The following is a 15626-nucleotide window of genomic DNA, read 5'->3' as shown; positions in this document are numbered from 1 at the left end:
GAACTATACTTTGAGAAACACTACCTTATACTAGATATACATTTTAACTTTTAAAAACATGTTGAGAAATGTTTATAGATTGCAGAAAATTGTTTTAAATAAGTGTTATATGGTTCAAGTAGAAAATACATTTTTGTTATTCAAATCATGTTGACTTTCAATATATTTAGAAATAACACACGAAGTTATACCAAAGCTACATTTTAATCTCATCACATTCCACTCCAAATTCTTTACCATTTACCAAAAATAACTTTTTATAAAGCTTACTGTTTTTCTAATATTATACAGACTTACCAATCTACAATTTTTTGTGTTTCTCTCAAAAACTAGAATAGCTTATGAGGACATTATATAAAACTAATTGGTATATTACACACCAAACATAAGTACAGATTCTGTACAACTTAATAGTATACATATATATTACAAGAGACTAAATGCCTTGTTAAAAGTAATATTTTAAGAAATCTTTCATGGAAAAAACTCTGCATTACAAAATGTGGTGGCTTGAATACCAGCTACTTTCCTTTCACGAATTTCTTTCAGCGGGCATTAACTGTCCATTTAGCTTCATTAACAGTTTCACCACGAGACCAGCCTATAAAGTAAAATATACATCAACAATAAATATGAAACATGTAAGAATGTTTAAAGGACATACATGGCATTGGGCAGTTCCCTATGTATTTGAGAGGGAACTTTCCTACTAGGAGGCAGTTGGTTAAGAAATAGTACAGAGGAAGTATTTACTCAGGCTTTTTTAAGGGACTTAAGAAGCAACCCACTGGATATAACTAGGGACTTAGGCAGGTCAAGAACAAGGAAGGACTTCTTAATACCTTGAAATAAGAGACAGGGAATACTGACCATAATTAAAAGAAATGACACAAGAAAGAGTTTAATTGTCATAAGACTAAAACAAATTATTCAGATAAGTTTCTGGCTTTCTTTGCTTAGGAAAGGCCTGCCCTTACCTTTGTCTTAAATATTTTAATTTCATATAATATTAGAGACTTTCCTTGAAGTTAAATGGATTCTATCACTTTTAAAAAAAGAAATAACTTTACTAACACAGTAGTTCATTAGAAATTCAAATAGACAAATATTTACCTGTTTTGTATGTACTATAAAGCTCATTTTATTTTCCATACTATGGATCTGAAAACAAGTATCAGCATCTCCTAATTGCCACATAAAGCAACCATACTTAAGACTGATGAGTAAAGCCTGCAACATAACAGAAAATCATTATATTGAAATACATACTAACAACACTATTTTCTGTACTAACTACACTTATCTACTCAGGTCTAAACATAATCGTTTTGAATGGTATAATAAAGCCTATTCAAAGTGCCCACACTAACCTCACACAGCCTGCAGCGCAGAACCACACGCATTGGCAGACTGTCAGAAGACTGCCTTGAGCAATGATATTCTTTGTATAAGACTGATATAAATTTTTAAAGATCCTCATTCTATCTGTGACTTTCAGGATAATGAAATGTACCACAAGCTTTTACTTTCTGCAGGTTAAAAACTACCTGTTTAATTTACTCAGTACCTTCTTTTTTTTTCCCTTGTCTCCTATGATCTTGTCTAAATATTTAGTACCTTTCTTTTGAATATTCATATACTACTTTCAGATCTGAAATTTATGCAATAGGGGTAACCTGCTGAATTACACAATTTCATTCCACTGAAAATAAGTACGCTGATATATTTACTGTAAAAATAAGCATAACTTAAAAATAGTATACCCTTCATAAATTGAACAGAACTATTTAAAAAGCAGTATTAGAGTAACCCATTCCTACACTTTGCTAACATAATGCTGTATTTAAGTAGGCACTTGTCGTATTCTTGATTATTTGTTAATTTTCCCCAGCAGTTAACTTGCATTGTCTTGCCCTAAGCATATATTTTTTGTGTAGACGTACATAAACTAAGTGTTCATGCCATTCTTTAAAATATATATGTTTAGAAACATTAGCTTTCTGTAAGTAGAAATTCTTTAATATTGACAGTAAATAATAAACCACAGATATGCCAAAAAGATAATGGGTTAAGGCATTTTTAAAGTGAGGCTCTGCAAATGAAAGACTACAATTAATTTACATGAGTATACATTATGTATAATAGAAAACTAGTAACATTTTGTTTAAAAATCACCTATCTATATTCATATTGTAAAATATAACTTTATACACAGGATATGCTAAAATAGCTACTTATCAAGGTACAGACTGAAATATTGAGTCAAGATATCATAATACTACCTTAAACTGCCTATTTTTCAGATCAATCACCTGAAATTTCTTTAATTCAAAGCCAGAAAACAGTCCATTAATGTGGCCTCAAAAACAGTTTGATATACAGAAAAAAAATACATCTGTGGTACAGGAACTCCTCAATTATATGGAGGTCAGATTTCCAACAAAAGTACTGAGCCCATAGTTAAAAATAAGAGTTTGGTGTTCAGCCTAAGAATACTGAGTTACAGAAATGCCCCCTGTATTTTTGGAGATAAGATTTGATTTCAGAAGTCAAATGAGGCTTTTCCTTAAAGAAATAATAAATGTGTTAGCTCAAAAGCTGCCTCGCCTCAGGAGGGCGTCTCATTGGTCAGTGACAGCTGCATTTCCAAGAGACAGCTGTAAGCTGGGCCTATGGTTCTCACCTGTTTTGAAAGACAAGACAGGCTTCACCTAGGGCCATAGGTTGCCAGAGCTGATCAAAGGCCACTGGAGATGAGAGCTGATCAAATAGATATGCTAATGCCCAAGCCGGGCCCAGACAGAACCATGCAGTTAAAGTAATTAGCACAAGGCACAACTCATGTTGACTTCTGAGATCGTCTGTCTCCAAGAACACAATTACCAGAGCCAAGATGTCTCTGGTTTTTGCTAAAGTAATAGCCTTATCACAAAACTTAGAAGTTTGCCCTAAGAAGATTTTGTAATTCATTGTTCACCTAGATAGAGTTAGTTAAAGGATCTATAGTAGCTTTTTAGAAGACTTTGACCCTAAACCAAACTGCCTATTATGTAAATTCCGTTGCCCTTGGCAACCCGAGCATGTATCTGCCCTATAAATACCCATGTAAAAAGTTCAGTCTCTGTTATATCTCCATGGGAGGGAATATAACCATCCAGACCCCTCTTTTGTCTATCTTCATAAACCTTTACTTTATAAACTATATCTTTGGCTCTGTGTACTATTATTATTTTATTTTTATTTCTGTTTCCTACTATTTTTTCATCCTTTGCGACGACCCCTGCCTGAGAGACCCGACCGAAAGAAAGAAAAACCTCTTTGCGGGGAGCGTAGCTAACTCCCCGCAGTTTTGGTTAAGGATAAGGTGCAATGAGGATGGAATTCTTGAGAAACACAAATAATGAAAACAGCTGAATGGAGGGGAAGAGCCAAAGAATCCACACAGTGGTTTTAAGTAATCACTTTGCTTCAGAAAGAAAAAGTAGCTCTCTTTAGGAGGTAAAACCTACAGTGGGCAAGGTACTTAATGAGGGAAGTCAAAAATCACAAGAGAAATAGTTGAGAGGAGTAGTGCAGGGCAGAAAAGGAAAACCCACAGAAGTCAGAAGTAGCACATAGGTGACCAGGAGAAATAGTGATTTGACAACCGGTCATGTAGAATGGTACTATGCGGGTGTTTAAACAACCCAGTTTCACTTCAGGAGAAGTTTCCCTGGTGGTCTTCATGGTTAGGATTCAGTTCTCTCAGAAGGGCATTAGGATCAACATAAATTGACATCAGCAAAGGACAGTCTATTGCCTGAGTGTGGTAGTGGTACCATTAAGGTTGAAGACATTATTAACAAGTATAATTCTGTTGTTAAGACTGCAACACACTCACTATAGTAAAACACTGAGCTGCAACACAGTGCATTTATCTACTCAATAGTGTTTATATTTTATGTAAGTAGAACAGAAAAGTCTCTGATGAGCATATATAATTGACTGAGCTGTTTCCTGATGAGGAACTTTGATTATTTCAAAGAGAAACAAGATAGAGAAAGTAAAAGTAATTGACACAAAAACACAGCTGTATCCTATGGCTTTTCTTGAGAATTATTCTCTGAGGCTGATATATCCCAAGTAGAGTTTAAATGCAAATGGAGGTATTTTTGCAGTTGAATGTGTTTTCTCTATTTTAGCAAAGCTTGTCACATTCAACCCTAGTAGATCTTGGTGAATCTGGGACAACCAAGGACAAGCTGGTTGTTCCCACATTTGATGGCTGGAATATGTAATCATCTTAGAGCTTTCAAAGGTGCCATAAATTTATCAGTGGCTTACAGAACAGAAGGTAATGATTAGATGGACAGAAAATATCTTTACCCTTTGGTTCAATCATCTTTTTATATACTCAAGGATAGCATTTTTATTTATAGTTCTAGAAATTGAATCTCTTATCCTGAAAGAGCACGCTGTTTAATAATATTACTATCATCTTTCTGCCTGCTACTGCTATCTCATTTATTCAACTCCTGGACCAGAATATTATTCATAATATGAGATGTTATAAAGATACTGATAAACCATCATATACAAAACTTTGTATTGTTGTCTAAACTTGGAATGCTATCAAAAGTCAAATAAAATACAGCTTCGAGAAATGACACTGTATTACATCCACAGTCTCACCATCCAGTTCTATGAAAAACGATTTGTGGATGCTGGTATAAAATGCTCTGAAATAGCAAAGGAAAAATTTCTTGAAATGGTGGGGGGCATTTCTCCTTCATTTCTTTTAGTAAACAGTACAACAGAAATAGAAAAGTGGTTACAAGCTAATAAGCAGCAGCCTATTTTGTGTGAGCAAAATAGTTTTAATAGAAATGACAAGAAAATGAACAAAAGCAAGTTGACTATATGAGACTTCAAGAAGTCAAGCTCCAGGTCAATTACTGAAATCAGACACTGTTCTACTCTTTGTCCCTAGATATTCTCTATCTCCATCCACAGGTATATCTAACAGCATAGTAAAATAACTGTTGTCCATGAAGATGACCCCGAGTTAATAAGAAATGACAAAACTATGATTGGGATACCTTAAGAAGTTATGTCATTATAAATAAGGACATAAAAATAAAGAAAATAAAAATTAGGTTTATGAAGAACTTTGTTAATCTAAAATCCTTTTTTAAATGTATAAGCTTAGCGATTATGTTAACTGATTTGGAAAATGGTCTATTCTTAACAAATGTGAATTAACAAATTAGATGTGATTTTTATTAGCTTCCTATTATAAACTAGAAAGCTGTTCATCCTGTTTAGGTGTATTAAATATGTTAAAAATAACTGATAACCCTGTATTTTGTGTTATAGTGACTTTGATTAGAAAAAGGAGCATCCTACAGTAAAAAACTTCTAACTGAAAAGCTCCGAAGAGGGACTAAGGAGAGGTATGCCTCACCCACAACTACTGCCACATGTGCAGTTGTCTGGGGGCCTAGGGATCAACCTGCCCACTCGCTACTGGCAAGTGTGCACCATAGGTGGGCCTGAGAATGAGTCCGTCCTGCCCACCTTCATGGCCATCTACACCTGAGTATGCCATCTGGGGGCTGGAGGATTGAATAATCCAGTTAGATGTTGCCAGGGCCTGTGAGCAACATGGGGGCCTGAAGACAGGCCCATCCATCTGCCACTGGTACCCGTGCATGTCCTCCAGGGGCCTGGGGATCGATGTATTCTACCTGTAGCTGCTAGTAGCCACGTGCACCATCAGGAGGTCTGAGGACAGGCCTGCTCTGCCTACCATCACTGGCACCTGAGTGTGCTGTTGAGGGGTCTGGGGATTGACCCACCCCCAAAATAACTGCTGGTGCCACACACATAACCTGGGAGCCTGAGAACAGGCCTGCCCTGCCTGCTGCTGCCACCACTAGTGCCCAAGCACCAGTCTGCTTAGGGTCCCTGTCCCAGCAAAGCCTCCCTACAGCCTCCATTATCAACCACGGAATAAGGCACTGAGGAACTCACAGATACCACTAATACTGAATACAGCTGAAGAAATCATCTGGAGACCACTCTACTGTGTTCACCAAGAATTAAAGCCAAAGCACCTTACCAAACCAACACTATAGATAGATCTATAGGAGAAAGTCTTTTCCTACAAAAGCCAATCTATAAAATTGGAAGAAGTGACTGTTATACCAGATGTGCAGATAAAAGCAAGAAAATATGACACCTCCAAAGGAACACAATAATTCTCAAGTAGCAAATCCCAGGCAAAGGAAACCTATGAGATGCCTGAAAAATAATTCAAAATAATGATATTAAAGGAACTCAGTGAGATAAGAGAGAACACAGATAAATAATACAAAGACATTCAGAAAACCATTCATGAAGTGAATGAGAAATTTAACAAAGAAACAGATATCATAAAAAAGAACCAAAAAGAAATCCTGGAACTAAAGAATTTAATTAATGAAATTAAAATTGAGAGCTTCAACAATAGATTAGATCAAGCAGAACAAAGTTGTTCTGAGCTTAAAGACAGGTCTTCTGAAATAACCCAGTGAGACAAAAAAATGAAATAAAAAAGAATGAAGAAAGCCTACATGATATATGGGATACCCATCAAGCTATCAAATGTTAGAATTCTGGGATTTTAAGGAGAAGAGATGGGCATAGGCATAGATAACCTACTTAATGAAATAATAATTGAAAACTTCCCGAGTCTTAAGAGATACAAACATTAAGATACATGAAGCTCAAAGATCCCTAAACAGATTCAACCTAAGGTCATTTCCAAGGTACATTATAGATAAGCTATCAAACGTCAAAGACAAAGAGAGAATTCTAAAAAAGAAAGAGCGTAAAGTCACATATAAGGGAATCCCCCTCAGACTAACAGCAGATTTCTCAGCAGAAACCATGCAGGTCAGGAGAGAATGGGATGATATACTCAAACTGCTAAAAGGAAAAAAAAAAAAAAAAAAAAAAAAGTCAGCCAAGAATACTATATGCAGCAAAACTATCCTTCAAAACAAAGGAGAAATAAACTCTTTTTAGATAAGCAAAAACCAAGGGAATTCATCACCATTAGAGTGGCCCTACAAGAAATGATTAAGGGAGTCCTTTATCTAGAAGTAAAAGGATGACAAAGTATAAAACTCACTGAAAAATCAAACATACAAAGGAAAAGAGAAAGGAATCAAAAGTTATCATTACCAACCATCAATGAGAAACAATAAGAGTATAAGAAAGGAGCCAAAGATATATAAAACAACCAGAAAACAATTAACAAAATGACAGGCATAAGTCCTCACATATCAATAATAACCTTGAATGTGAATGGACTAAATTCCCCACTTAAAAGATACAGACTGGCTGAATGGATTAAAAACACATGACCCAACTACATACTGTTGACAAGAAACTCATTCACCTGTAAAGACACATGTTGGATAAAAGTGAAGGGACTGAAAAGATATTCTACACAAACAGAGACCAAAAGAGAGCAGGAGTAGCCATTGGATATTGGATAAAATAGACTTAAAGTTGAAAACTGTAAAAAGAGACACAAAGGGTCATTATATAATTAGAAAGGGATCAATTCAGCAGGAGGATATAATAATTCTAAATACATACTTACCCAACATCTGAGCACCTAGAGAGAGATTCCAATATAATATAATAGTTGGGGATTTCAACACTGCACTCTCAGCTTTTGAAAGATCATCTAGACAGATGATCAACAAAGAAACACTGGAATTAAACTATACTTTAAACCAAATAGACCTAACATCTTTACAGAACATTTCATCCTTCAGGTGCAGAATACACATTTGTTAATTAACACATGGAACATTCTCCAGGATAGACCATATGATAGGCCACAAAACAAGTCCAAGCTAATTTTTAAAAATCAAAATCGTATTAATTATCTTCTCAGACCAAAATCTAATAAAACCAGAAATCAATAACAAAAGGAACTTTGGAAACTGTACAAATATATGGAAATTAAACAACATGCTCCTGAACAACCATTGGGTCGATGAAGAAATTAAGAAGGATATAAAAAAATTTCTTGAAACAATTAAAAATGAAAACACAACACACAAAAACTTATGGGATATAGCAAAGGCAGTGCTTAGAGGGAAGTTTATGACAATAAATGCCTACATCAAAAAAATAGAAAGATTTGAAATAAAGAGCTCAACAATGTACCTCAAGGAACTAGAAAAGCAAGAACAAACCAAATCCTAAATTAGTAGAAGGAAAGAAATAAAAATCAAACCAGAACTAAATGAAATAGAAACAAACAAAAAAAAAAAAAGCAAAGATCAACAAAACAAAAAGTTGGTGTTTGAAAAGACAAAATCAATAAACTGGTAGCTAGACTAACCAGGAAAAATAGAAGACCCAAATGAATAAAATCTGAAATGAAAAAGGAGATATTGCAACTGATACCACAGAAATACAAAGGATGATTAGAGACTATCATGAACAATCTGGAAAACCTAGAAGAAACAGATAAATTCTTGGACACGTACAACCAACTAATATCAAGATTGAACCAGGAGGCCGGGCGCGGTGGCTCACGCCTGTAATCCTAGCACTCTGGGAGGCCGAGGCGGGTGGATTGCTCAAGGTCAGGAGTTCGAGACCAGCCTGAGCGAGACCCCGTCTCTACTAAAAATAGAACGACATTATATGGACAACTAAAAATCTATATAGAAAAAATTAGCCGGGCATAGTGGCGCATGCCTGTAGTCCCAGCTACTCGGGAGGCTGAGGCAGTAGGATCGCTTAAGCCCAGGAGTTTGAGGTTGCTGTGAGCTAAGCTGACGCCACGGCACTCACTCTAGCCTGGGCAACAAAGTGAGACTCTGTCTCAACAAAAAAAAAAAAAAAAAAAAAAAAAAAAAGATTGAACCAGGAAGAACTAGAAAACCTCAACCAACCAATCATAAGTAACAAGATTGAATCAGTAATAAAAAGTCTCTCAAGAAAGAAAAGCCCAGGACCAGATGGCTTTATTACTGAATTCCACCAAACTTATAAAGAAGAGCTAACACCAATTCTTCTCAAACTATTCTAAAAAATTGAAGAGGGAAAAATTCTTCCTAACTCATTCTAAAGGCCATCAGTACGCTGATACCAAAACCGGACAAGAACACAGCAAAAAAGGAAAACAACAGACTAATATCCCTGATGAAGAGAGATACAAAAATCCTCAACAATATATTAGGAAATTCATTCCATAGCACATCAAAAAGATAACACATCACGAAGTGGGATTTATCCCAGAGATGCAAGGGTGGTTCAACATATGCAAATCAATACATGTGATATGTCACATCAACATAATGAAGGTCAGAAAACATGATCATTTCAATAGATGCACAAAAAGCATTTGATAAAATTTAACATCCCTTCATAATGAAAACTCTCAACAAATTAGGCATAGAAGGAACATACCTCAATGTAATAAAGGCTATATATGACAAACCTGCAGCTAACATCATACTTAATAAGAAAAAGCTGGAAGTCTTTTCTCTAAGAACTGGAACAAGACAAAAGTGCCCACTTTTACCACTCCTATTCAACATAGAATGGGAAGTCCTAGCCAGAGCAATCAGGCAAGAGAAAGAAAAGGCAACCAAACTGGAAAAGAGAAAGTCAAACTGTTCCTCTTTGCAAATGACAGGATCTTATATATAGAAAAACCTAAAGACTCTACCAAAAACTACTAGAACTCATAATCGAATTCAGTAAAGGTGCAGGATACAAAATCAACAGATGGAAATCAGTAGCATTTTTACACACCAATAATGAACTAGCTGAAAAAGAAATCAGGAAAGCAACCCCAATTACAATAATCACTAAAAAAAAATACTTAGGAATAAATTTAACCAAGGAGGTAAAAGACCTCTATAACAAAAACTACAAAAAACTAATAAAAGAACTTGAAGAGGACACAAACAAATGGAAAGACATTCCATGCTCATGGACTGGAAGAATTAATATTGTTAAAATGACCATACTACCCAAAGCAATCTATAGATTCAATGCAATCTGTATCAAAATACCAATGACATTCTTCACAGAAGTAGAAAAACAATCCTAAAATTCATGTGGAATTACAAAAGATCTGAAGTAGCCAAAGCAATCTTGTGCATAAGGAACAAAGCTGGAGGCACCACACTACCTTACTTCAAAATATACTACAAAGCTAGAGTAACCAAAATAGCATGATATTAATACAAAAACAGATACACAGATCAATGGAACAGAGAACCCAGAAATAAATCCATGCATTTATAGTCAACTGATTTATGACAAATGGGCCAAGAACATATATCGGGGAAAGGACGCTCTCTTCAATAAATGGTGCTGGGAAAACTGGATACCCATACGCAGAAGAATGAAACTAAACCCCCCTCTCTCACCATATACAGAAATCAACTCAAAATGGATTAAAGACTTAAAATAAATCCAAAACTATAAAACTACTAGAAAAAAAAAAACCACAGGGGAAATGTTTCGGGGCGTTTGTCTAGGCAAAGATTTTATGGCTAAGACATCAAAAGCACAGGCAACAGAAACAAAAATAAACAAATGGGACCATATTAATCTAAAAAGCTTCTGTACAGCAAATGTAACCATCAATGGAGTGAAGAGACAACCTGTAGAATGGGAGAAAATATGTATCAATTACTCATCTGACAAGGGACTAACATCCACAGTACACAAGGAACTTAAACTCAAAGGCAAAAAAACTCCATATAATCCCATTACAAAATAGGCAAAAGACTGAAGAGACATTTCTCAAAAGAAGACATACATATGACCAGCAGGTAAATGAAAACATGCTCAACATCATTAATTGATAGGGAAATACAAGTTGAAACTACAATGAGATATCATCTCATCCCAGGTAGAATGGCTATTATTAAAAAGACAAAAAAAGAAAAATGCTGGTGAGGATGTGGAGAAAAGGAAACTTTTACACATTGTTGATAGGAATGTAATTACTGCAGTCATTATGGAAAACAGTATGCAGGTCTCTCATAAAACTAAAAATAGAACTACAATATGATCCAGCAATCCCACTACTGGGTATTTATCCAAAGAAAAGGAAATCAGTACATCTAAGGGATCCCTGCACCCCCATGTGTACTGCAGCACTATGCACAATAGCAAAGATTAGGGGGTTTCCGTAGTGTAGTGATTATCATGTTCACCTCACAATAGCAAAGATACGGAATCAACCTAAGTGTCCATCAATGGACGAATGGATAAAGGAAATGTGGTATATATACACAGAATACTATTCAACCATAAAAAAGAATGAAATCCTGCCATTCACAGCAACATGGATGGAACTGAGGCCACTGTGTTAAGTGAAATAAGTCATGCAAAGAAAAACAAATATTATATGTTCTCTTATAGGTGGGAACAAAGAAAGTTGATCTCAGGGAGGTAGAGAGTAGAATAATGGTTACTAGAAGCTGGGAAAGGTTGAGTGGGGGGTGGATAAAGAGAGGTTAGTTAATCATGTTAATGGATATAAACATAGTTAGAAGGAATAAATTCAAGTGTTTGACAGTATAGTAGAGTGACTATAGATAATTTATTATATATTTCAAAATAGCTAGAAGAGGTGAAGTGTTCCTAACATAAAGAAATGATAAATGTCTGAAGTGATGGAAAGCTAAATATCCTGATATGATCATTACACATTATAGCATGTATCAAAATATCCTATGTAACCCATATATATGTACAATTATTACGTCTCAATAAAAAAGCCACGTAAAAAACAAAAATAACAACAAACCAAAAAAAGCTTTGAAGGATTCTGGTGGATATTCACAATCCTTTGCACACTTCATTCTGCCCCCCAAAAGGTTCTTATAACTAATTCTAATTCTCAAAGTGAAGCCCTTGTGTCACATATCATATTTCCCTTTTTTTAATCCTTATTTTTTCATTTAAATCTAATTGATATCTCAAACGAGTAGTGTAATAACATAAAACATTAAATTAAAACAGGTATAAAATGGCATTGTTATGGTTTGGATGTTTGCGTCCCTCCTCCCTAAATTGGTATGTTAAAATCCTAACTCCCAATGTCAAGGTATTAAGAGATAGGGCCTTTGGGAGGTAATTATGCCATGAGGATGGAACCCTCATGAATGGGATTAGTGCCTTTATAACACGGAGCCCAGAGAGCTCTCTCATTCTGTCATGTGAGGATACAAGATGTTAGCAGTCTGCAACCCAGAACGCCCCCACCAGAACCTGACCATGCTAGTGCTTTCATCTCAAACTTCATGGTTCCAGATTGTGAGAAATAAACTTCTTGTATTTATAAGCCAACCAGTATATGGTACTGTTATAGAGGCCTGAACTAAGATAGGCATATATGAAGTCTCCCTCCTACCTCCTGTTCCCAGTTTCCTGGTTCCCCTCTCTAAAGGCTTCAAGTATTTTATGCACCCACAAGCAACATGTACTTATGTAAAGACAGTCTTCACTTCCTCCCATTTTTATACAAATGGTGGCACATTACATATGTTTCAGCACCTTACTTTTTCACTAAATATATCTTGGAGATCATTCTACACAAAAATATTCTTTATTCTTTTGTATGGCTGAAAGATATTCCAAAGTAGAAATGCAGTATGTTAATCTCCTACTGATAGTCATTTAGTTTTCCCCCTCATTTTTTCTAATGAATGAAGTTGCAATGAATAGTTTTATATTCTAGATTCTTCATGTAGGTTGGCACTGTTGTTTTAGATATTATATGATTTAACTGGTCAAAAAGCACTGAAAATATACCTTAGTTTCCATGTTGAGGAGATGAAGTCCTTTTATATTCACTCCTACATACACAGGGATGACTTTATGATTGCTGGGGCTTGCCTTGGTAAATATCTGTCCTGTGAAAAATGCTGCTCCATATGTAGGAATTTCCCAACAGTTCTGTAAGAACATGCGCTGAAGGTGATGCATTTCTTTACTGACACCCTCACTTGTACTAAGATTCTAAAAACAAATACGGTAAAACAAAAATAAAGAGATGTGAAAGGAGAACAGAACTTTGATAATTCATACAGGTCAACTAAACAGTTTCTAAAATCAAGGCTGCCCCCACAGAAAAATTAATTTATGGCATATTATATCAAGAGTACTTTTTCTCTTGTGATCTTAATATTAAAAAAAAAATCAGGATCTAAAGATGTTGTCTATTCTATTAGGTTTTAAGTGTAACAAAATTTCAACTAGGCTATAAAATGCCTGTTTATTTCTATTAAACAGCTTACCTTGTATTCATGAAGTATTCGATTTGTCCAGTGAGGTGCCTTACTTTTCAGTTTGGTAATAGGTACAATGGATTTTAGATTTTCTTCACTGTAAGCACACATGCCAACATCCTTTAAATAAATCATCTTTAATAGCTAAAGTACAATAATCATTCTGTCACATATGACTTTAAGTAACATAATTTTTAAATTCAAAACTACTATGTTGTAAAATATCAGAGAACTTCAAAAATTTTAAGCAAAAGCCACAATCCTAACACTATCAATTTACAGAAATGTTTCTTCTTTCAATAACCAGGAAATATTTTTTTTTTTTTTTTGAGACAGAGTCTCACTGTGTTGCCCAGGCTAGAGTGAGTGCCGTGGCGTCAGCCTAGCTCACAGCAACCTCAAACTCCTGAGCTCAAGCGATCTCCTGTCTCAGCCTCCCGAGTAGCTGGGACTACAGGCATGCACCACCATGCCCGGCTAATTTTTTCTATATATATTTTTAGCTGTCCATATAATTTCTTTCTATTTTTTTTTAGTAGAGATGGGGTCTCGCTCTTGCTCAGGCTGGTCTCGAACTCCTGAGCTCAAACGATCCGCCCACCTCGGCCTCCCAGAGTGCTAGGATTACAGGCGTGAGCCACCGCGCCCGGCCAGGAAATATTTTTAAAAGTTGAAAACCACAATAAACAAATTATAGATGTACTCAAATTTCTGTGTTTTCTCTGAAAGACTGTACATGAAACTAATTTTTATGGTGGGATTTTTAAGTGCATCTGCCTTATAAAATTTTTTTTTACTACATATTCAAGTCAGGTCTTAGTGAACTTATTTAAACATATAAAGAAATATAAATTACAGAAAAAATATAAAGTATATCAAACTATAGTCAAATATAAGAAAAATAACTTTGGAGACTATAACTTCAAGAAAGCCTTACTATTATAGTTTTTTCCCTTATCCTATGTCTTAAATTATATAATTCCAAACCAATGTCATGTATAAATATTTTTTAATAACATTTTTTAACTTTCCTGGTTAAACAGAATCTTAAAGATAACACAAGAGCATGCACTGTATTAAATACTTACTTTAGAAAACCTTGCTTGTGTTTTTTACTTTCATAATTTCCATAAACTATTTGTAACAGAAGACTTGCCAATGTTATCAGTTTGGCATCAGGAGCTGTATAAAAGCCCTTCAATAAATTATATCTGGCTTCATCAAAGAGAATAAGAATTGCTAATGGGTCTTCAATCTTAGAAAAGAAAGCATAATTTGGTTATTAGGCTATAATTTCCTTTTACAAACATATAACTTGTCACTGTATAATATGGGAAAAGCAAAAGCTATATATTTGTTATTGCTTTAGAACAGAGGTTGGCAAATTTTTTTTGTTAAGGCCAGACAGTAATATTTTAATCTTTGTAAACCATGTAATCCCTGCAATTGTGGCACAAAAGCAGCCATAGGTTGGCCGGGCGTGGTGGCTCACGCCTGTAATCCTAGCACTCTGGGAGGCCGAGGCGGGCGGATCACTGGAGCTCAGGAGTTTGAGACCAGCCTGAGCAAGAGTGAGACCCCGTCTCTACTAAAAAATAGAAAGAAATTATCTGGCCAACTAAAAATATATATAGAAAAAATTAGCCGGGCATGGTGGCGCATGCCTGTAGTCCCAGCTACTCGGGAGGCTGAGGCAGCAGGATTGCTTAAGCCCAGGAGTTTGAGGTTGCTGTGAGCTAGGCTGACGCCACGGCACTCACTCTAGCCCGGGCAACAGAGCGAGACTCTGTCTCAAAACAAAAAAAAAAAAAAAAAAAAAAACAAAAGCAGCCATAGGCAATATATGAACCATCAACAAATAGGTATGGTAGTGTTCCAATAGAACTTATATAGAGATACTAAAATTCATAAAATTTTTACAACATGAAATATTGTTCTTTTGGTTATTTTTAACTATTGAAAAATATAAAAATCCAGCTTGTGGGATATACAAAAATAGGCAGCAGGCAGGATATGACCATAAACTATAGTTTGCTAACCCCTGATTTACTGTCTAATAATATTTTCCTCAATTTATGAATATGGATAATTTCTAGCATAACTATATCTAAATCTTTATATTTCTGAAATACTTTTCTATTACCTATGCTTCATATAATGTAGTAGTTAACTTCAAAGGAGATAAAAGTAAGTGTGTTAATTCCCAGAAGGACAAATGTCGTCTATAAAGGCTTGCTTTAAAACATTTTAAAATTTTATTTGACTATAAGACTTTGCACTTTCAAATAACATTAAAAGAGATTGTAGATTTTTTTAAGTTTT

General features: G+C 35.2%; 1 protein-coding gene across 1 annotated transcript in view; it reads right to left on the bottom strand.

Moving 5' to 3' along the window:
• Positions 1-223: 223 nt before the first annotated feature.
• KRIT1 (KRIT1 ankyrin repeat containing) overlaps positions 224-15626 on the bottom strand; it is a 41436-nt gene continuing 26033 nt past the window's right edge. The window contains exons 13-17 of the mRNA XM_069461382.1: positions 14393-14559; positions 13314-13401; positions 12829-13035; positions 1114-1230; positions 224-601 (exon numbers count right to left, since the gene is read on the bottom strand). Coding sequence (XP_069317483.1) covers positions 533-601; positions 1114-1230; positions 12829-13035; positions 13314-13401; positions 14393-14559 — 648 coding nt within the window. The 3' untranslated portion in view covers positions 224-532. The remainder of the gene's footprint in view (positions 602-1113; positions 1231-12828; positions 13036-13313; positions 13402-14392; positions 14560-15626) is intronic.

Source organism: Eulemur rufifrons, chromosome 29 (genome assembly GCF_041146395.1).
Source record: "Eulemur rufifrons isolate Redbay chromosome 29, OSU_ERuf_1, whole genome shotgun sequence".
NCBI lineage: Eukaryota > Metazoa > Chordata > Mammalia > Primates > Lemuridae > Eulemur > Eulemur rufifrons.
The sequence above is the reverse complement of the archived record's forward strand: the minus strand, read 5'-3'. Positions and strand labels throughout refer to the sequence as shown.